The sequence below is a fragment of the Lampetra planeri genome, chromosome 30 (genome assembly GCF_965212315.1).
Source record: "Lampetra planeri chromosome 30, kcLamPlan1.2.h2, whole genome shotgun sequence".
Taxonomy (NCBI): Eukaryota; Metazoa; Chordata; class Hyperoartia; order Petromyzontiformes; family Petromyzontidae; genus Lampetra; species Lampetra planeri.
Window position 1 is genome coordinate 2,725,134 of NC_136136.1, and position 22,930 is coordinate 2,748,063.

Consider the following 22,930-nt stretch of genomic DNA (forward strand, 5'->3'; position numbering starts at 1 on the left):
TTAAACATTGGCCTGGAAGACCCATAGACTGGTGAATTGAATTGAAAAATATATTTTACTTTTATGTGAAGAAAGTGGCTGCTTAAATGGCCATGCCTTGTCCACAAGTCAGTGTCCCCGTGGTCTAACAAGCATTGGGCGGCACATATGTCAATGACCATTGCACACACCAAGGGCAATTACTGTTGACATTCCACCAAATCAGATGCGTAGAAATTGAGGGTTCAGGCAGTGCCACTGCCCATGGGCCCCCTGTGCAGAGGAGGGCAGGCACCGGGCTGCAATAGAGGTGGAGAAATACTCGGGGCGAGTGCTGGTGGTTGACTGGAGCCATGTCCGTGCCGGCTTTAGGCGTATGCAATTGGAGTCATTTGCCCAGGGCGGTGGCAAATTGTTGGGACTCTGGAGGGATAACGGCAATGTCAAATTCTGCAGTCGGGTGGCCGGGATTGGTGGGCTTGTGGGCATGCGAACTGCTCACGTGAGCGTGTGAAATGCGCTATTGGCACGCGAAGACGTGACGTGTGAGGTGACAGTGATAGATCACAGGGGGTCCCATTTTCATTCCTAGCATCAGGACCATTGCCAACGGTGCAACGCCACTGCACCAAATGATGCTCGCCTTTTAGCACAGGCTATCGTAATGAGGCGTTCACCTACTGAATCTCAATAGGTGTACACCTGTCAAAACTAAACCCGCTCTTCATTGGAAGGCAACACAAAGACTCCCATCTCCAATTATTGCTTGATATCCATTTCAAATAAGGGATGAAAGGCTTAATTGATTTGTGAAGATGGACTGAGTTGGGCCAGCGAATCATTATATATACGGAGTGGTAGCTCTTGTAATCTCTCATTTACTTGATACAGCTGTCGTGGCTGTGACGGTTCCACCTGAAGACGGAAGCTTGTGTTGCCTCCGAAACGTCGTGATTTTTATTTAATTTTACTTTTATTTTAATTAAAACATTTTACCTACGTGACTCTACCGAAAAAACCTAAGAATAAGCATTGACTGCCCCATATGCCAACAGTCGTCAATACGCTAGAAAACATTTCAAACAGTGGGGTAGCGTGCATGATTGGCATGGGCTCTGGCGGTTTGATGGTGCTGAAATGTTTCTGCCTCTTCATAGCCTGGCGTCTGGGTCACTCCACTGCCCGCACATTCGATCATTGTACCGCTCATAGCAAACACATTGGTCAATGTTTTCACATCTGTAGTAGTAGCGGTCACCACAATACACGCACACGCGTATCGCGAATTTTGGTCTGAATGAGACAGCGAGGAAAGTGTGGCTGACTTCAGACGCAGCGTGTGTACGAATCCACACTGCGTGATATAATCACGTTCTTCCCTTGACCCCCAGTGCTGTGTTTAACACCATTATTTATTTATTGAACACACCACGCTAGCACGCACGCGGATTTGTCTTGCTGGCACGGCCATCACACGTGACACCACACCGCAAGCAGTGCAGTTCAATTACAATATTATATTCAATTCAATTGACTTTGATTTCAGGCTACGTAAGAGACCAAACAACGTTATTTTCTCCAACGAAAACGTGGGTAAAAATGATTGAACATTGCATCAGCAATGGTTCTGGAGTAGTACATTAATACATAATTAAACATCAAAAACAGCAGCAACAATCAGGTTATAGAGTGCAGCAAATTGAGCATTAATGTGTGCAACATTTTCAAATTCAGAATTATTCAATCATGAACGGTAAACATCAAAACAACATGTTCTAGAATGCTACGAATCACAATTCACAAATAGTAAATATAACAGCAAAAGGTTCTGGACTGCTACCATGTAAACAATCACAAGCAGTGAACATCACAACCGCGAAAGGTTTTCGCGTGCCACAATTCAACATTAATCACTTACCAATCGTACACAATAATTGCTTGATATCCTCACCTCCGATAAGCACGGTTCGCTACGTACGGTGCGAAAGAAGTTCACCAGATATGCATACATAAACCTGTCACCGCGAACATTGGACAATGAATGGCTAGGTCCTGGTGTCAGTGAATTGCTCTGCGGGCCATAATGGATTTTAAACCTCACGTCATTAGCATCTTCCTACCCCTAGACGTATGCCACTGACTGCTTTTTTTGTCACATAAAAACAAAATCGACACGAGAACAATAGGAAAAACAATGAGTACTTGCGTAAGGATTGGTTTTTAAGGTTGCTTCAATTTACCTTTCATTCAAACTGCCAAGATTAAGGTCTTTGGCAGACGCGATAACTTTCTGTTGTCAATGTATTCATTAACATTTTTCAACAATGGCATCAACTTCATATTGGTAGCCTTTGATTTAATGAATTGCTGTAATTGTACGGCGCAGTCCCTTAGCCGACTATTCCCAATTCTTCTCACGTATCCAAAGGACCACCTTAAAGCAGGATAGTATAAGACAGAGTATATATATAGCGAAGGCTCTATTGCCACGGGACACTGTGTCATTTGCTGAACCAATGCTGCACATTGAATAAAAATAAAAGGAAATATATTGCAACAACTGTTACATAACTTTACTGTGGCTGGCTAGAAATGCGCTATGTTCACAGTTAGTATTTAGTTTTAACTTGTGTGGTGGAGCTTCACGTTGGCTGCAAGTTATATTTTTGAATGTGTTCAACTGCACTGTAGGAATAAGGCAACATCTCTTTGTCAGACACGCCGAGAAGAAGCGTTGCGGAGCCCCAACGCGGTTTCAAACCGGAGGAGTCGTGTACCAGATTTCATTTGCTTTGGCCGTGTGCTACAGCAGAGGTGTAGAGAATTCCAACAGGACCCACATCTCTGCTTTATTGACCTGGTCAAGGCTAATGATACCCTAAATAGGCCAGGGGCTCTGCGTTATTTTCCGTGATTTTAGAGTCACTGACCGTCTGCTCACAATAATTAAGGATCTTCATTGCAGTGGGCAAGCCCCGAATGAAGTTGCGTGGCTGGGTGTCGGAACCTTCGATTCGGGGTGCGACAGGGATGTCCTCTGGCCCCTACATTGTTTAACATTGCCTTCGACCATGTAGTTTTAGCTATCCATAGATATACCGGTTAAATTTCCGTCTGGTGTAGATACAATGGGATGCTGATCGATGCTTGGGTGCGGTCAAGGGATGGCCTCCTATTGGTCAACCATATGTATGCTGATGATCTGGGGCTTGCTGCCTACTGTGAGGAGTTGGAGATGCTACTGCTGAACCTGGAGCATGTTACTAAGAAATAGGGACTTAGCATCAGCCCCTCAAATACTAAGCACCTGCCTGGGTGTTTTATGTCATCAAATGCTCCCCTCCCTCGAATCCCCATAAGTTGATGAGGCAGTTGCGGAGAGAGCGGAGAAGTTTCCATATATGGGCCAGCACCGCTTTGGCAACCGAAGGTCTCACATCAGTCAAGTTGCATTATATTTTCATCAGCTGCATAACACTGTGTAAGATACCTGACCTGTCGCTCCATATAAAGCTCCGGGTATTCTCGGCCACAGTTATACCCTTCTTTATGTTTGCAAAACGTGGAACCCTCTAAAAAAATACCTGCGCTGGTTTGAAATATTCAGGCTAGCCTGCCTACGATCCATCCTGGATTTAACCGGACTGGATTGTGTGAGAAGTTCACAGAACCTTGAAAGATTTGGACACAGGCCCATCAGTGAGCTCCTCTGGCAAGCGAAACTGCGGTTGGATGGGTCATGTAGCCCGCATCCCCAGCCACCGCATGCCCAAGGAATTTTTGTTCGGCGATTTTGACCGGATAGATGGGGCGAAGCAGACACGGCACGGGCTAGAGAAGAGATGGATTGATGTGGGACAGAAGGATGGGAATCTCATTGTACTTGCCGATGACTGGTACCAGCGGTGTCAAGATCGGCATCTGTGGAGGATGTTCGTGAAGGACGCTTCTGGGCAGTTGGAGGCAGTCACCCTCCAGCAACAACAGAGGGTAGAGGAGCGACGCTCCCAACAATAAACGCAGAGAGTTGGCACAATAGGGAGCACAGTTGGCGCATCTGCCAGTCATCTCGGTCAACCCATGGCACCTGTTTCTGTTCCGTGACCTCCATTCACCAGTCCTTCGACATTTCACGTGGCCTCAAAGTGCACCTAGCATGGCACAAGCGCCATGGTGACGTCACCAGCACTTAGTGGTGAACGGCGGTTGTTGTTGGTGGTATTGGAATAATACTGTCGTAATAATAATGTACGGCTCTTTGCTAATCTACTGCTGGATGATGGCCTCCCGTGGTTTGTTTACCCATACTTGACCATTCTGTTGAGAATTGGTTGATGGAATGGGCGACGGTGGAAGTGGAGGGGGGCGGGGGGTGGGATGGTGCAGGCAGCCAAAACCGGCTCAGATGCCACTCGTCACTGATGGTAACCCATGGCCAGGAATCGAACTGAGGTTTACCGGCGTTATAGTGCTGTATAGAAACCACTATGCCCACTACTCGGCACATGGCAATATACATTAGTACAATTTTCTGAGCAAAGTCATCTTTGTCTCGTTTTTACAGTCTTGTTGGCATTGTTTCTCTCTTTTCCATGTTGTTTGTCTAGTTTTCTTCAATCACTTTATTACCCTATATGAAACATTAGCCTGATATTGGGCATATCAATTGCACGAATACAAAAAAAAATGCTCATTCATACGAATGAATGTTACTGATAAATCAACACACCCATGTTGGCTGGCGCATAATTAAAACGGGCAGCTTTTTTAAAATGGTGGTGGCTATGCACGTGACCTGTCATCCAGCACTGTGGAGGCGAGGGTTGATGGATCACACAAACGTTGTGAAACTCCCCTGCCGTGGGCGTCGAGGAGGTGTCACATGCCCTGGCTCGTCAGCAGAAGGCGATCAAGCGAGTGCGGAGTCCACTTATTCCATCTGTACGGGATAGAGTGTTGCCCCCTCGCACGTGTTGGCTTTTACCAGGTGCTCTGGTTTCCTCCCACATGTAAACACCTTTATTTGGCTGATAACACCCTTAACATATGAGGACCGCAGAGCTTGGACAAGTTTTGGCACCTGGCTCACTGCTTTAATTGCCCCCTACCGCTTATCTGTGGTTCCTCGCACATCTGAGTTGTTCTCTCTCTTCAAGAGCGAATAGTGCGCGGCGCGTTGAGTTGAAATTATGATTAAAACAATGCTTTTGCACCATGTGCAAGACAGTGATTATTGTTGCATGTGCATTCTGGCAGACTGCATGTGATGGTTAACTGCTAATAGTGAAAACCAGTTGTATTGCATTGATTCACATTGAAATATGGGGTTGACGTATATGGCACGTGTGGACATGTTCGACCGATGATTTTGGTGACTATGCGTTTGCAGAAATGAAACGGCTTGCGAGAGTGAAGTTTGTGTGTAATTTTTTTTTATTTCAAAATCAAGTGTTAAGGCAAAACAATTTCCGGACACAAAAACAATATGATTTACATTCGCGTTTACATTTAAGGACGTAATATAACCGTGGATTATTCCTTCTTAGAGATACACTTAAATCACATACAATCATGAACTAAGACTGGGAAAAACTCACAGCAACACAATATATCTCTGCACTACTCCAAACATATAAAGTATTAATAATGTTAGCTGACCGCTGGAAGGTTTAGGCATTGTGTGAGCATTTTTTCGAATCAATGAGGGTTGGTGTAGGTGATTGCATGGGGTTGGTTTTTTTCTTCCTCGAGCGAGAGCCGAACTACGCGACGCAAGCCACATGCGCCTCCATCTCAGTCACGAGGTCCTCGCTCTTGCCGCTCAAGCTGAAGGGACGGCCCTCAGACATGGCCAGGGAGATGGCTTCGGACTCTGCGAATGGTCACGGAAGAAACAATGAATATGACGTGTAGGTGTGTGCGTGGTGTCTTAGGGGGAACGCAGCAGCGTGGGCTACGAACCCAGGGCCCACCGAGTTAAATTCCCGGCTATGGTTAACAACAGTGGTGGTTATCATATCCACCTTAGGGCCTCCCTTTGGTTGAATCAGCATTAAATGAGTAAATGGTATGGAGCACAATTATCAGCTATGGGGAGTCAAAGGTGGCCAGATGTGGAGTTGGTGAAAACCACCCCTCATGGACTGGCGAGCTGAGCTTAATAGGTGCTCATCAAACACAATTTCCTCTCCAAGATTTTCTGTAGCTATATCCAGTGGCGGTGCTAGTCATAAGCTTTGGTCGTCATGCAGCCGAAGCTCAAGGTGTCCTCAGATTCTTTTACAAAATAGCTCTGCATCAATATCTCAAATTCATATTCAAACAAACATCGCAAACCCAATATCAAAAAGCCAATCAACGTCCCTCATCACTATTCTTGTTTGCATCTCCCTTCACCCATTTCAGTAAATCTCTATTTCTGTCTATATTATTTTTACTCTCACTGCATCTATAGCTCTTGTCTACGTATCTTTCGCTGGCCTGATGGGCTAATAGTTATCATCACGTTTTGTTTGTCTTTTTGAGAGGTGGCAGCAGCTTCGGGGGAAGCCTTCATCCAGCAGCGGATTGACCATGGCTAATCATGATGACGATGATGGTTTATGGTGGAGCTGCTACTCACCGGCTGGCAGGCAGTGCATGGCCACAGACACTGGCACGGAGCGGGAGGCTGAGCAGGTGGCAGGGCAGCGCATGATGGGCTCGGTGGAGTAGCAGTTCTCGCGAGACCCGCTGATGACGGAGGTGCTCTCCTTGTGCACGGTCTGGCGGCTCAGGGCGCAGGCTGATGCATAGTGTCGGCACACACGAGAGCACACACGAGAGTACACACAGAGACAAAGATGAAGATCCCCCCCCCCTCCCTCCGCGTAGCTTTTAAGCGGACAGTCGGAGTCAAGTGCTGTGAGCGAGCGTGCGTCGAGCGGCCATGTTTCAACATTGTACCGGTTACTCGTTTGAGGCCGAGTCGACCTAGGGGGAGGCTCAAGACCGGATCGGATATTCGCCAATGGCGTTGGCCGTGAGCGGGAATCGAACTCGGGTGCGCTCACCGGCGCACGAGCACTTTCCACGAGAGCGCTCGCACACACTCACGCTACACGAGCATTTGCTTGTACTCATCTCGAGATGGTGATCTGAAGCCAGAGATGGCATTGCCACATTAATATGGTCCATGTTGGTGACCGATTTCGCATCATCTCCAGATGTAACATTATCAACTGGTGATAATTCTATCTTTACTTTTACCGATGACTAAATCGCCATGAATGTGCCCGATTTCATCAGTATCTAAGCAGGGTGGTGCCTGGTTAGTGCTTGACTGCCTAGGAGGACCCAGTGTTGTAGACCTTGGCTGTGAGATGACAATGAGATGGCTATACAGCAATGGATTATTGAATCCATTTGTAAGGAGCATTTAGTGTTACCCGCTCATAATCATGGCTTTTCTCCGGCTACTAGTTTCCTCCCACATGCAGCCAGCCATTGGTGAATGAAATTGGCCCATCGTCCCAATTTCCAGGCCCCTTTCTGAAGAAAAAAACCCCCCACTTAAAAAGACTCGACGAAGCATTCCTGGCTAAATAAATGGCATTATTGATTCATTATTACTTCCACCGACTGGTTATTGGTGTGCAAGTGTGAGATGGACAGGCCACATACCACCACCGCAGGTCTCGTCCGGTGCAATCCAGGAGTGGGCGAAGCTCGTGAAGTCTTTGGCCACTTCCAGGTTGGGCATGCGCATCTCAGTCACCAGCTCGTCGTCGTTGTGGCCGCACAGACCGCACGTTTGTCCCTTCAGCGACGACGGCACCCAAACCTGCCACCACCCCACCCACACACACGGCTCCGTTGCTTAATCGGATCACGGTGATTGCATTTGCCAAGGGTGTTGTACGTAAACTGGCTCAGCTGGCAGCGTGCTGAGCCGGCAAAACCGCTCAGATCCTGCATTGGAATCTACGTCCCGAATGCCCGCGATGAATGTCTCATTACCTATCTCAATTCAAGAACTGTGTTAACTCTTAAATTTCGATTTAAAGCTTTCGTGACTGCAGGGATTCATCTTCTTGGTTCTTTCGGTAAAGTCACGTAGAAGGGAAGTAATAAAATAATAAAAATAAAACATTATAAAATAATTCTCACGACGTTGCGGCTACAACGCAAGCAGCTCCAAGCTTGGCAGTGTCTCATTCTTCACCTGAAGACGGCTGCTTGCGTTGTAGCCGAAACGTCGTGAGATTTATTTTATTATGTTTTATTTTTATTATTTTATTACTTTCCTTCTACGTGACTTTACCGAAAGAACCAAGAAGATGTTAACTCTTATTATTATTATATCTGTTGTGGGGTGTGGATGTCTGAAACTTACCATGCGACGCCCTCTAGTGGCCACAGCGGGTAAGTCTTGCATGACGGATTTTTCGTGGTATCAAGTGTATGGAGCGGTTGTTTAAGTGAGGAATTATGGGGTTGGATACATTAGATTGATGCGTGTTTACATGTGCATGGATGCATGAAAGTTTAGCACGTGTGTGTGCTAGCATTAATGGGAGCCATGCTGTAGCCATGTTTAGCCGAGGCACTTCCAACCATTCAAATCCGCAGGTATTAAACTCATAACGTAATGTAGATGCATTCGGCCTTTTAAACGTGGACATTGACTTTTTTTTAAATCCTTTATATTAAGTTCGCTTGCTTGCTTGCTTGCGTGCTTGCTTGCTTGCTTACGACCGTGCAAATCTTTCGGTCGTTTTTTAACCCACTTCCCGTGATCCAATCGAGCTGACATTTTGCACACAGACTCGTTGTGCGTGACAATTAATTTTCGTGAATTTTTTTTTCAAAAATTTTACACTGTTTAGGGAATTTTTTTTAAAATATTTAATTACCAATTGCTTAATGGTGGCAGACAATCATCTGACCCATAGGTGGCAGCCATCTCAAGCCAGAGGACGAGAGGACTCTAGCCGCCACGCATATAAAGAATTTATAGTGAAAAACTTTGTTTTAACGGATTAATTTTTTTATGAAGAGACGAGTCATAGGGTCAGATAGATGACAGCACAGATGGCAGGGGGCCAGACTGTGGGGGTCTCTGCACGTCTCGTGCTCCCACTGAGACGAGTCCCCATTCATTCCGCCTCGCCTGCGTCTTGCCGAGGGCTCACGTGAATGCGACTGGAGGGTACTGTCATTCTCACCTGAACGGATGAGGAGTTGAACGACACTTTCAGATCCTTATACTTGAGTAGGAGGTGCACTCCGTCATCCAGAATCAGAAAACCTGACGGAAAAAGTGCATATGTCGTAACTTGAGCAACCACCAAGTTCAAGAGGAGAGTAATGCTGTATTCATAGGATGATTTAACAGCTCGGTGTATCCGTTACTTTGAAAGTGACCGCCTCCGTTGTTTGTGTTGATTGCGATATTGACATTGCATTTAGTATGCATATTTTAAATAGTCAGAAGAAACATGTGGATCGCGTAAGACGGTACGAAAAGGTGTGCGAGTGTCGTCTTACCGAATTGATTTTTCTGGGACAGACGACGCAGGGGCACCTTTTCGCCATCGATTCTGATGTCGTTCCTGCTCGCAATCCTCACCTTTCTGTAACGAAATAATAACCGAGGCCCAACAATCACCAGCAGAATACCTCAGTACATCGGTGCACGCTGACACGCGTGGCACAGCTAAAGAGATGCCCGTAACCAATCTTCCCTCTGTATCTTGGAAGCTTGGTTAGGTTTTCAGCTTGGTCAGTGATTGTTGGATGGGGTGACCACAATGACTTGCCGGGGGTTACGGGGCATGGAGCTGCGATGTGTTGCCTAGAGGTGGCAGCGGCGAGCGTCACCCCTTCAATATTCTTTGTGGGGGTTCTCTTCGATTTCCTCCCACGTGAAGCCAAACTCTCATGAATGGGAATTGAGAATACAATCCAATGCATCATCCTGAAAAAAAATGAGTCTTTACGACTCGGTGCGGATTTTCTGAGTAGACATTTAACAACGTTACTATTCGTGTTATTTGTTACACGGTGCGTTGCATTAAACGCATGTAAGTACACAAGCGTGGTTGCGGCTTGTTTACATACTTGTCATCGAGCTGGAGCTCAAGAGAGAGACGTCTTTCGGAGTCGAGTTTGACGAGAACGATGACATGAGGCTTGGAACCGCATTCCTGTGCCAGCACGTGGTAGCAACTCTCCGGCATGTCATAGTTGAAGAAGGCGCCGTTAAACGTGGTCAGGGATTGTTCATTCAGCTCGCACACAGCTACAAGACATTGACACATCAGAGGGAAAGGACAAAAAAAACATCACGTTACACGATCTGTGTACAGTCAGTTGCAACTGTCGCTGCAGAGGATGTGACGTGGTTCCGGCTGTTTGGGTGCAACTCCAAATTTGGACGAAATATTCTTTAAAAAACAGATATTTACTGGATAATTGAAGGACAAAAAAGTAACATTACTTTTAGCTCTCTGCTATGTTGTTGGTTTGTGCCACGTGTTCTACAGCTGTCTGACGTTTTGCGCCACGTTTTGGGAGCTCCTCAAGTTCAGTTCCTGAAGAAGCTCGCAGTAGATGGAGCGAAAATCTCGGCTATCGTGTTGAACCCACACATCCGATTGGCACGTTTGGCTACATACGGTGCAAAAAAACGTTCAACATACGGACCACACATGGTGCAGTCTGCAAAACACTTCAGAGAGGACTATCATAACAAGGGTGTATATTTCGAAAGCGGTCCTCACAGGCGACGGGGTCTTGGGCGATGCCTGAGAAGGCGCTGGCGATCTGAGATGGAAGACTCTCGGATTGGGATCCTTCGGGACGATCCCAGAACCGTGGTGAGGGGAAGGTGAATGGCAATAAAATGCCCTGCTGGTAATAAGTGACCTGTTGGGAAAAAAAAACAACAAAAAGCGATGAGCGGAAATGTCATAGCCTCGCAAACACCGACGCAAAGCATCTTTGGCTTTCTAAATAGATGTTCGTTAAAAAAGGGGAAACATTCTTTAATAATTTCCCCTTGATCCTTCGCTATTGGATTAAATGAGTATGCTCCCGGCTCGGAGCTAGATGGATCGTTACATTGCGTGACCACGAGGAATGGCTATCGTTTAAGGAAGACTTCATTCAGCAGTGGAGAGATCATGGCTGCTGCTGCTGCTGATGATTAAGGACAATGACGACACATTTTAACATGTATCTGTATTATGTAACACTGCCAAATCACAAAAAAAAACATGTTTGTAAACCCACAGATTGCCAGAACTTAACTGGGACGGAACATAAATGGTAGTGGGCCCGAGCACACGGGCACCCACTCGCACTACCTGTTTCCTCATTCCTCTGTTGTGTGTCAACTCAAGGCTCCCATTCAATTCCCACAAGGTTCTTGAAAGGTCCTGGCCCAAGGCCATCAATTGTCATGAAAGTCACCCACCTCAAGACTCCTCCGGTTTGGTTTCAGGGATTTGTAACCAACATCTAAAACCGGCGCGAGGATTTCGTTTTGATGCTTTTATTTTAAATCCTACCTTGGGGAGCTTCACGATGATGTTCATTCTCCTGGGGGTCATGGCTGCTAAAATTACAGAGACTTGATGTTTCTGGCTCTTCTTTGGAATGACTTCCATCTGCAACTTGGAGGCGATCACAGGGGCTTTGTTCTGAAGCCTGGAAATACATGCGGCCATTCTCAGTTAGCCTCATCCGTCACGAATTAAGCGGGGATGTCCGCAGCAGCGTAGTGGTTGTGACGACACAGCTTGTCTGCCTGAACAAACACAAGCCTTCACCTATAGATCAACGACAACTGCGTTAGGTGCGGAGTGTACCATTATTATATCCGGCCCGGCGACACAGTGTAAGACGATGCGGGTCACAGTGACAAGGCCTGCGAGTTCAACACCTGCTCAAGGAGACATCCCTCTTGAGGTGCAATGAATTGAGTACCACTCTGCGGGGAAGACAACAGTGGTTGTCCCTATGGAAAGACTCACCCCCGCTAAAGGCATGTGGAATTTACACCACTGGCGTAGGGATTTCAAATGAAATCAACGATACCCTGATCCAGAGGTGTGGACTCGAGTCATGTGACTTGGACTCGAGTCAGACTCGAGTCATGAATTTGATGACTTGCGACTCGACTTGGACTTGCATAACAATGACTTTGTCCCACCTATGAGATGTGGACTCGAGTCATGTGACTTGGACTCGAGTCAGACTCGAGTCATGAATTTGATGACTTGCGACTCGACTTGGACTTGCATAACAATGACTTTGTCCCACCTATGAGATGTGGACTCGAGTCATGTGACTTGGACTCGAGTCAGACTCGAGTCATGAATTTGATGACTTGCGACTCGACTTGGACTTGCATAACACTGACTTTGTCCCACCTATGAGATGTGGACTCGAGTCATGTGACTTGGACTCGAGTCAGACTCGAGTCATGAATTTGATGACTTGCGACTCGACTTGGACTTGCATAACAATGACTTTGTCCCACCTATGCCCTGATCTGAACGGAGCGGAAAACCACTTAGATTTTTTCACTTTTTTTTACATTATCGATAGAGGTTTTCGTGTTGAAATGGTCGATCCAATTAATTACAAAGTCTGAGCATGATATTAGGCGTTAAGTCCCATTTAATGTATACTGCACGAGACAGCCTTTGCTTCGTAGCGTTTTCCCCGTTGTGCTGCGTGGCTCTCGGATGCGTTTTCGGTTTGCGCCGCCGTCGTTTGGCACGATGTCCGACGTTTTTCCTCCACGTGCTGTGAGGTCGTCGAGCTTCTGAGGGGCAGGAGGAGAGAGCTACGTGGCTGTTGTGGGCGCGTGTGTCGACTGCACTCACAGTGAGTTCTTCGCTCTCTGCCAGGAGCTGGGCAGGCGGCCCCACTTCATATCCACGCGGGCGGCAGGGTGCGACTGGAGGTTGCCGGTCGATGCCTCCAGCATGACGCGGTACTGCTGGCAGTTCTTTCCCCAGCCGATTGCAGCCTACATACAAGATCAAGATCAAGTTCAAGTTCATTTATTAGGTATATAGCCCAGTGAGCCATTCGGCTCTTGAATCGGGTGCAACCGCAACAAACAAAAAACAAAAAATGAACAAGAAAACATCTTAAAGTGAATATGTGACTGAGTGCAAACAGAAAATCCAAGAAAAGATAGTAAAATATTGCATAAAAAGCACCGTACACAAAAATGTGCAAACATCCCAGTGGGATGCAAGTCAAACAACAGCAACAACCACAAGACAACTTAGATTAAGGCCATCAGTCTAACTCTGTAAGATGCACAAGCGCAAGCAAGATGCAGGCATGTGTGCGTTACTGGTGCTGCAAAGCCCAGGCTTTGTGATTCTCATGGCAATGTATTTATTTATTAACTATCTATGTTGGGTCGCAGAGAGGGCATTGTCCGCCTCGCTCGTACTGATCCAAAGGCACTCGTTTGCAACGGAACTCCTCGCGATCCTGGCTCCTCAGGGCTGCAGGCGGCAGATGAATGCCGCCACCCCGTGCTCATTGGGAGCTGGGAATGACTTTGAGGTTTTTTTTTTTAATGAAATAACTCCGGTGTGGTAAAATGTGGCCATACAATCATGACTGAGACAGGATGGCGAGAGGCCTTTATCCAGATGTCAATTAACAAAGTGCTGAATATATACACACAGACGTGTTCTTTTACCCATATCAAATATACGTAACGAGGCCCTGCGAACCCTACACAGGCTGTTGGGGGTGGATCGGCAAACGCCACGCCCGGCCACCTTTGTCTCCCTTGCGCCGATGTTCACACACCGCACCAGGTACTCACTTGAAGCTGCGTCGACCGAGGCTAGGCCCAGGACCAGTTCAGATATTCGTCACCGATGTTGGTCATGAAGCGAAAAACAAACCCTGAGCGCAGTGCGCCAACCACTGCACCACCACTCCCCCGTACACGCATCACGCACGGCGAAGACACGCGCGCACGCGCTACCTTTGCCTTGATGTGGGCGGACAAGCGGAACTTGGCGCACAACTTCCACACGCTCAGATCGCTGAGCTCGACGGTAACGATCTTTGCCTTGGGCAGCCCGCTGGACGTGAGGCCGTAGTACAAGGTGGTCTGCAGGCCCTGCTGCTTGCCGTCGGCGCGCACCGCACGCAGCACGATCACCACCTTCGGCTTCGAGTGCTTCTGCGGTTTGCGGTCGGCACGGTGACACGAGAGGAGAGAGAGAGAGAAGAAACACAGAACGGGGCTCATCAGTCTCTGCCGAGCCGAATGGCTCACAGGGCTATACCTAATAAATGAACTTGAACTTGAACTAGTCGATGGGTGGCACTCTCCCTGCGCTGTGACGTGTACAGGCACAGCCCCTGCAATTACTTACGCGTGATGGCCATGCCACCGTGAGTGGAAGGGCCTGCTCTATGGGGACGGGGGGGGGGGGGCACTGGAGATCCCTCTCGAGATGATACCTTGACACCTATGTGCTGATCGACCGTGGTGAACCCATTCATGCTGCTGTGTGGACAAAGGGATTTCATAAACTCGCCCCCGTTGTTTCAACTGCTGCACTGGGAAAGGCAAGTCCAGTGTGCATGTATGGTATAAGAGGTATTATTTATCTACTTGCTAACAACGTTAACACAATTAGTAACATGTAGCTCCTGAAATGTCGTGACGATATGTTAAAGCATTCTGGCGGCGATCACGCATGGGAAGCTTTTTGTAATTATAATAATTATTGATCAGGCACGGGAATATTAAAACAGAATTGTGCACGCATTGTTCTCGTGTGGCAGTGGCACAGTTTGGGATGATGAGGAGCCAAGACCTAATGTGTGGCGAGACATCACAGGAAAGCCTGCAAGCTGACAACATCTCACAATGTGCCACACCTTGTCGCTTACTATCTAAGGTGACTTATTTCGAGTGCGAACTGATCGCACGTCGGCGCACCGTTTTTTATGCAGCGTTCACACGCGAATTCACCGCGTGTGTGTGTGTGATGCACATCGTGAAGGCACCTCAAACGATTCGGCGCTGACAGTCATGGCGCTGTCACTGGAAGAGGAGGAGCTGCTGCTGCTGCTGCTGCTACTGCTGCTGCTGCTGGCAGGAGAGTGTCTGCGGGAAGTCTGCACGCTCACAGCGATCCAGTTGCAGACTCGATCAATATTCCTTGTGTTCAGCGACAACTGGAAGCACTTTGCGGTACAGAGTGTAAATCACCAACATGCGTTGTTGCAGTGAGATCCTGCTAGGCTTCGTTTGCCTCATACCTGGGGCTTCCTGTGGGGGACGTATTTGAAGTTGTAGAATGCGCTCTGGTTCACGTCCTGCAAATGATAAGGAGGTTGTTATTCGGTCGCTCAACGCGTTAGGAAAATATGCACACATTTCATTTTGGCGGTCGGCTGCGTTTCTCGCACCAAGCTCACAGTTGTGCAGCAAGAGAGCGAGACACACGCCGCACCGGTAATATCGCATCCTTGCCCGAAAAGACGTCGATTTTTTTCGCAGCCAGTACGATACACAATAGATTTGTGGATTCGGTCTCGCGGCGAACCCCTTTCGACTTGCCGTTGAGCTCGAACAATAACATTCGCCGCATTAGCAATTGCGCACGTGGCAATTTAAGTTGTTTGAGTGTGTTGGGTGGTGGAGGGCTTCACAACAACAAAAGTGCCCATATCATTACGTGGCCGAACCCAAAAATCGATATTTCGTCGATTCGCTTCTCCGGCGTGAAAATCCTTCCAAACGCCCGCCACTGCGACATGCGCACGCACCTTGACCGCGAGCCACTCAAGGCTCTTGCTCTCGCTGCTGCTGCTGCTGCTTGAGCTGGAGCTTGAGCTGGAGCTTGAGCTTGAGCTGGAGTCGGAGCTGGAGCTGGAACTGGAGCTGCGGGCCGGACGGGGCTTCCTGGTCATGGGCGGCCGGACGGTGCTGAACGGCTTGCTGGCGCTGCTGCTGCTGCTGCTGCTACTGCTGCTGCTGGACGAGGAATGCGACTGGGGTCCCAGGTGCGGGGCGCCGTGTCCGGCGTGGTGCCCCTTTGACCCGCGGTGCTTGTGGGGCGACTTGGAGCTGTCCGACGAGCTGGACGACGAGCTGGACGACGAGCTGCTGGAGTGCTTCCCGCGCTGCTTCTTGGAGGCCCCCTTGGCAGCCAGGTTCACGGTGCCGGACTTGCGCGGCTTCTTTGTGCCGGCCTTATCCGATGATGATGATGATGATGAGGACGACGACGACGATGACGACGATGACGACGATGAAGATGACGACGAAGAACTGGCTGGTTTTTTAGCTTTCTTGTCCTGCGAGGAGTTGGAAATTGGGGAAACGGCGCAGCATCAGTGTGTCTGAAAGTCAATTTGAAGTCATCGGTATGCAGTGACATTGGTTGTCATCAAAATAATAATAGCAACACATTCTGCAGTGCCATAGCATGACAAGCTATTACAACGGCGCTGAGCAAACGACACAAACATCGAAACACGAGTCCATCAGAGGATGAGACAGATGTAGAGTCACTCGTGGCGACTTCGCAGTTTTGATCGAGACTTTGAATGACAGCTGCCGCTCAGCAGCTCCGACAGACCGCTCCAAGGACAGGTGCCGGTGACGGCACCTCTGCCAAAAGGCCAGTGCAGGTGGAGCGACTGTGCTCCTCCATGGCAATGTTTAGTCTCCACGCACAATCGCCAAACAGGCCACGGGCACGACTTAAAAAGAAAATTAGGTTAAAAAAAAAAGCTTTTCAATGCGCACGCTTTAATTTGCGGTCAAAAGGTAGAACATTCATTATTTTGACCCCGAAATTAATCAAAAGTGCTCAATAAAAGTGAGTGGCTTCAATGAAGAAAATGGAAAATATGGAAAGGAAATAAATTGAAAGTGTGCCACTCGGTTTTCGTTTTGAATGCGGAAACACCAAGCGATGGTGCGCGCCTGTAAATCCAGCGCTTTCAAAGGCTATGGGGTAGGTGGATCACGTCGACGTTTGTAAAAAATCTGCCAAACCCATTGTTGGGCCGCGAGAACTGGCCAGAAGGTGATGATGGTGCCTCTGCAGCCAAGACGGATTGCATGAAATATGAATAACACTGGGATATTTCGTTTCGATTTAAAGCTTTCGTGACTGCAGGGATTCATCTTCTTGGTTCTTTCGGTAAAGTCACGTAGAAGGAAAATAATAAAATTATAAATGAGCCATTCAGACTCTGTCTTCTCGACAGACCTTTTCTCCACCTGAAGACGGCTGCTTGCGTTGTGGCCGAAACGTCGTGAGAATTATTTTATTATGTTTTATTTTTATTATTTTCCTTCTACGTGACTTTACCGAAAGAACCAAGAAGATGAAACACTGGGAGAGGAAACATCGAATAGGCTCCTCGATGAGGGTGGCTCCATACTTTGCCACTGACAAGGATCTTCTTGAGCTCAGAGATGATCGTTTCTCCAACACCCTCCTCCGTAATGGTGGCGTTTTTCTTTGACTTCTTGCTTGCCTTGGCCACCTGAGCGTGTGACAGAGCCAGGGCGACATGGTATGTTGTTACTCGACAACAGATGTGCGTTTGCTCTCAAATTGTTGCGAAATAAATATGTTATATTGCCGTTCGTATACTTTCCTTTGACTGTTTCTGTGCAGCGTCGTGATATGCGGTCACATTTAGACGCAATGTCAATCAAAATTATTGCTATGAACGTCAACATAAATCACAATCAACAGGCACAATCAATCCAGCGCTGGATGAAAGCCTCTTCAAGACCTCCTCGGCGGCTAACCTCTCGTGAAGTTAGGTGAAAGTTGTAACACATGCACCAAATGAGATTATATTCGCGTGTGTGTGTGTAATGAATGATTTAAACGCACAAACCCCATTAACCCCCTTCGTTAATCCGACGCACACTAAACTGTACGAAGACCAGGTAACCTGCTTCTAATTCATCCGTCTCCCGTACACGCGCTCGCACGTCTTTCTGTCTGTCTGCACGGCGCTCACCAGTTCCACCATGCGGATGACCTTTTCAGCCGCCTGGGGTCCGGCTTGGAACTCGAGCTCCACCTTTTGGATCTGAGCCTTGCTGCTCGCTGTCAAGAGGCACGGACCACAACGCACGCAAGCAGCACGTTCTCGAGACTCGCTTGTGGCTTCGACAGCCGAGGCTCTGGGCTCTGGCAGCCCATGAAGTCTACGCGTTCATCGGAACCCGAATATTACGCGCCTTACTATCATCAATATTATTATTATTATTCCCAGTGTGATTGTGAGCCGCACGAAAGTGACCGTTGGGGAGCGCGCGCGCGCGTGCGTGCACTCACTGGGCTGGACGTAGACCTTGCTGACGTAGTCTCCGATGATCTTGTAGAGCAGCGCGTTGCGGATGAACGCGGCGTTGCGGATCCGGGCGGAGAAGCACACCTTGGTGGAGAGCGCTGCTATCTTGGAGCAGTGCTGCTTCCTGCGCATCACGGGGCGCGCCGTCATGATGTCGTGGATCTGCTTCTGCTCGGCTGACGAGAACTCGTGGGAAGCCCATGGGTGTTGGTAGGCCTGGCAGTGGGCGAGAACGGGGGGGGGGGGGGGCAACACGGAGAGCACGTCGTTCCGAACATTGGTTATGTCTCACACTTTTGGGGCGATGGAGGCATCGCTGCCACCCAGCCTGCGTTCGTGTACATATCTTGACATCTGAATGCACACTGTTCAGCAGCAGTAGTGGCGACGACATCTCGACCTGTTCTGGGCCTTTCCCGGCCCCCCTTTTGCCAATGCACACTGACCAATCCGATAAAGTGTGGTCAAAGATCCCCGTGACTGACTGTGGCGACCTTCATCCAGCAGTGGATGGAGGGTCTGGAAGTTATTTTTATTGTAACAAAGCATGCAAAAGGAGATATAAATGTGTACTGATCATATCTGATAAGTAGCCATTTAGGTCCAAATATATCTTCTATGTAATTGTCATCAAAGTGATCGTTAAATATTTTTTGTAATATTAAAGAGCCTGAAAACACACGAAATACAAAGTAGCGTACAGAATACTTCAATGAATGAATAAATGTATCAACAATCTACTGCTGGATGGGCACTGCCCCAAAGCTGTGTGAGGTCATACGGCTAAATTTCGCCACTCTGATCAGTGCCAGCTGGTGAAAGTGGACAGCGTGTCATTTGGGGCATAGGGATATCGTGCAGCAATAGACCTTACCGCCCTGACCCTGCTGCCCACAACGTAGCCCCGGACAATGCTTTCCGAACGAATGTTTTGCGAACAATGTTTCTAAACGCAAAACAGCGGGATGGAGGGGAGGCGCGAGGACCACCGTTTCTGTTCCGCGGCGCGTGGTGCGTGGTGCGTTTGCAATAGTAATGAGCGTTTAATGGAAGTACGCACTCCGGTTGAGTGTCAATTGCAGCTTATTGGAGCTTAAGGGCAAGAGTCGGTGGTGTTCATAATCATAATTTCATTCTATTAATGAACAAAGAAGCTGAAAGAGCACTAAGTTTACGCACGTAAGAAAAAATGCTGATTAGCTGTGAGGATAATCGCACTCGCGGCGCATTTGCTGGTTACTTAATTCTAGTTGCAAAAAAAGACCCGGATCGGTCTCTCTCTCTCTCTATAACAGAGGTTTGTGGGAGGATTTCTCCATAAATCTGGCTGTCGCCTGATGATGCTGGTTGTAATTACTGGCGAAACATCGTACTCGAATTGTAAATGTCGTGGGATTACTCTCCAAGATACCGGTTAGTGCCGTACTAGTAATGAATTGGCACGTTTTGTTAATGGGCTGTGTCGGGTGATGGCGGGTTTTAACGACACATTTATATTCACGCAATCTAACCCAAAAATTCCTCCGTCATGGATAATATTGGTCGTGAAAGCCTCCGTGTTGGACTCTCTCTCTCTTTCCATGAAAAAGGAAGCAATTCGCACAACGAGCTGTCCGCACGTTTAACGGGTGGGGGGGGGTGTTTGGCCCGCTGGCACTCACACACCGTGCGCTTTTCAAAAACCCGCTGGAAGTTCGCCAAATCGCTCGTCTGCACACTCGATGGAAAAGTTATTCCTCGACGAGGACGTGGGCTCACTTTGGAACCAAGGGAAGGTTAAACTCAAGAAAGCAAACAGCTCGTAAAATGTTCTGTGCCTGCTCTCTATGCCTACTTAAGCCCATTGCGACGGGGGGAGGTGGTGGGGGGGGGGGCAGGTGGGAATTCAGATGGCTATGAGCTGTTCACTTATCAAACTCATGAGCTTTTCTGATGAGCTAACTTCTTGGTATAAGTATCCAGATATCCCGGCCACTCTACGTGTAGTTGAGCCTTAAGCTGTGGATGTGTCGTGAGGCTGTCACACGTTTGAAGCTTTGCTCATGAAATAAAAAAAGACTTCAAAATCACACGAGGCACGAAATAGCCACATCAATGCAGCATCACCCTTCTAAAAAAAACATTTAATGCCACTGCAGAGGCAACATTGGCATTTTCCCAATGTGTTTTATTCAAGAATATGTTTTCATTCACGAAGCTTTAAACTCAACTTGGAAGGCCTAAGCCACGCACACGTTAGGTATGTGCACTATCCACAACACGTTACTGATATCTGTATTGGCTTGCGCCTTTGTTTAGGTCATTAGTCAAGACTGTGAAATGCGCAGTTTTTTTTTTCCACCCACTATTGACAGACTAATTCACACATGCAGGGCCGTGCTATATTCACCTTTGGCCGCACAGGGGCAGCTTGCTTCACAGTGTCCCCTAGGCTTAAACATTAGCTGGGCGTTGAAATTATTGAGATAATGATGACGATGACGATTGAGATTTAAGGCTTCTAGAGTTGCCGAAGAATGGAGGCATCGTACAAATGCACATCGTTAATCACGTCATTTTTCATAAGTGGTGTTGGCTGCCCACGTTGGTTCACTTACCGCTCTGGACTGGTGCTGGCCGCGCTGGTGTGGATGTTGCTGGCGGTGTTGCTGCTGCTGCTGCTGGGATGTGAGTCCCCTGTCCAAAGTCATCTTCGGGGGCAGCACGGGCAAGATACGGCTGCCGGAGGCGTCTCTCACGAACACAATGGATTCCATGCTGCACACACGGACGGGGCAAAGACACTCACTCCTCTTTAGTATTCTTGAGGGCTTATGCTTAGGCTTTGAATATACGTGTAAGCTAGAGTTAGGCCAGACTTGGGTTAAGATGGGGTGGAGGCATTGGCTGGATTTCGACTTTTGACCAGGGTTAGAATTAGGGTAGGGTTACAATAAGGCGAGCATTAGCCCGAGGCAATAGTTTGATTTAGGATAGAGTTAGGCTAGGGTTAGAATGTGGCTAGATTAGAACTTACGCTTGGGTCAGACTTAAGCTAGGTTTAGACTGCGAGGTCTGGTTTGGCTTTGTCTAGAATTGGAGTTGCGACGGAGACTTCTTCAACGGGAATCGAGGTGCATGCTGGCAAGTTTTGAAGGTTTCATATTATTCCGTCCCACGAACGAATCTCACGTTGATAGCACCACGACGGTCTTCTGCTGGAAGGGCTTCATTGACACCTTGAAGTTGCTCTCCCTGGCGTTCATCTCAATCTTGCCGTTGACTCCGAGGCCTGCGCTCATCTTGTAGTGGTTCTGCATACCGGCTTTGACCAGATCCGTGGTGAGTCCCATGATAGCCACGGCATGCTTGGAGATGCTGTTAAGAGAGGAGAGAAGGAACGTGAGAACTTGTTGGTCATTGCTGGGGGGATTCAGGACTGGCATTTGTCATGTTTTGTCGATCATATCCCAATTGTGCTGTCCAAACGTCAGCAGTGCAACGCATCGTGTTAGAGGATGGCCCACGGAAGTCGAGATACCATTGCTACCTTTGAGACCCCTTCACGTGACCGCTGATTCACGCAGTAGAGGGCAGCACTTTCCTAACAGCTCTGCATATGAGAGTCATGTTTATCGAATGACAGTGAAAGCGTGATGGCTTATTTTATTTTATAACATGATGCCTTTTTTTATGTGCCGGCCATTGGAAAGCAGGCAGGGGCCATCAACTTACTACACTTGAAAGCCCGGTTTAAAACATAGTTAGCGGCCTTGAATTGAACCCAGAATCTCAGCGGTGCCGGCTCAGGATTTCTGACCTCCGAGCCACGCAAACAATTTGAATGGCGATGCGCAACTCGGGGATGAGATGGAGGGGGGGGCGGGGTGGGGGGGGGTTACACGTCAAGTGCATACCTGGTAGTCGCAGCCACGTGCAGCTCAATGTTGGCGGCGAGGAGGTCTGCGAGCTTCATGTCCGCGGGCAGCGATTGCGCGAAGCTGGCGTGAACTGTGCACAGGGGAGACGCAACTCATCACTTCTAAGCCAGCCCGTGTTCGCATACACCCCCCCAACTTTGTTTTAGAATTGTGCCCAGTCATCATCATTGTCGTCAGCAGCAGCAACCATGCTCTATCCATTGTCGGATGAAGAATTACCCATGTCATCACCATCCCTCATGGCTCTGCAATGCCGTACAAGCTCCCATCTAGCGTCTCATCTGGACATCTGTGAAAACTACTGGGTGACGTCTGTGAAAAAGAGCTTCATAGCTCATCAGATTGCTCCAATGTTAACAAAGATTCTGATTCATCGTTCCAGCTGCGACGTCAACGACATGGACGGGGGGGGTGGCGGGGGGGGGGACGTACGGTTGGCGCGGTTGGTGGTCACTCCGGCGACCAGGAGGTTGAGGTCCATGGCGATGCCGATGCACACGGGCTGCATGTAGCGAACTTCGGACACCATGTAGCCCTTGGTGAGGAGCACGTCCATGCCCTGCTCCAGCTTGCTCACGACCGCTCGGATCTGCTCCTGCGCCGCCGTGTGGTGCGAGCGTGCGCTGTGCCACATCTGCGGAAGCACCGTTATTTGCCGGGCG

At 48.4% G+C, this 22,930-nt stretch overlaps 1 protein-coding gene across 1 annotated transcript in view; it reads right to left on the minus strand.

Moving 5' to 3' along the window:
• Positions 1-5,394: 5,394 nt before the first annotated feature.
• The window catches only part of LOC144728799 (vitellogenin), a 39,629-nt gene continuing 22,093 nt past the window's right edge, over positions 5,395-22,930 (minus strand). The window contains exons 16-35 of the mRNA XM_078608459.1: positions 22,701-22,902; positions 22,245-22,338; positions 21,520-21,705; positions 20,946-21,105; positions 18,333-18,564; positions 18,013-18,101; positions 17,419-17,523; positions 15,790-16,320; positions 15,280-15,336; positions 15,025-15,135; positions 13,988-14,188; positions 12,855-13,000; positions 11,532-11,670; positions 10,743-10,887; positions 10,081-10,261; positions 9,508-9,593; positions 9,186-9,268; positions 7,642-7,801; positions 6,602-6,763; positions 5,395-5,851 (exon numbers count right to left, since the gene is read on the minus strand). Coding sequence (XP_078464585.1) covers positions 5,742-5,851; positions 6,602-6,763; positions 7,642-7,801; positions 9,186-9,268; positions 9,508-9,593; positions 10,081-10,261; positions 10,743-10,887; positions 11,532-11,670; positions 12,855-13,000; positions 13,988-14,188; positions 15,025-15,135; positions 15,280-15,336; positions 15,790-16,320; positions 17,419-17,523; positions 18,013-18,101; positions 18,333-18,564; positions 20,946-21,105; positions 21,520-21,705; positions 22,245-22,338; positions 22,701-22,902 — 3,180 coding nt within the window. The 3' untranslated portion in view covers positions 5,395-5,741. The remainder of the gene's footprint in view (positions 5,852-6,601; positions 6,764-7,641; positions 7,802-9,185; positions 9,269-9,507; positions 9,594-10,080; positions 10,262-10,742; positions 10,888-11,531; positions 11,671-12,854; positions 13,001-13,987; positions 14,189-15,024; positions 15,136-15,279; positions 15,337-15,789; positions 16,321-17,418; positions 17,524-18,012; positions 18,102-18,332; positions 18,565-20,945; positions 21,106-21,519; positions 21,706-22,244; positions 22,339-22,700; positions 22,903-22,930) is intronic.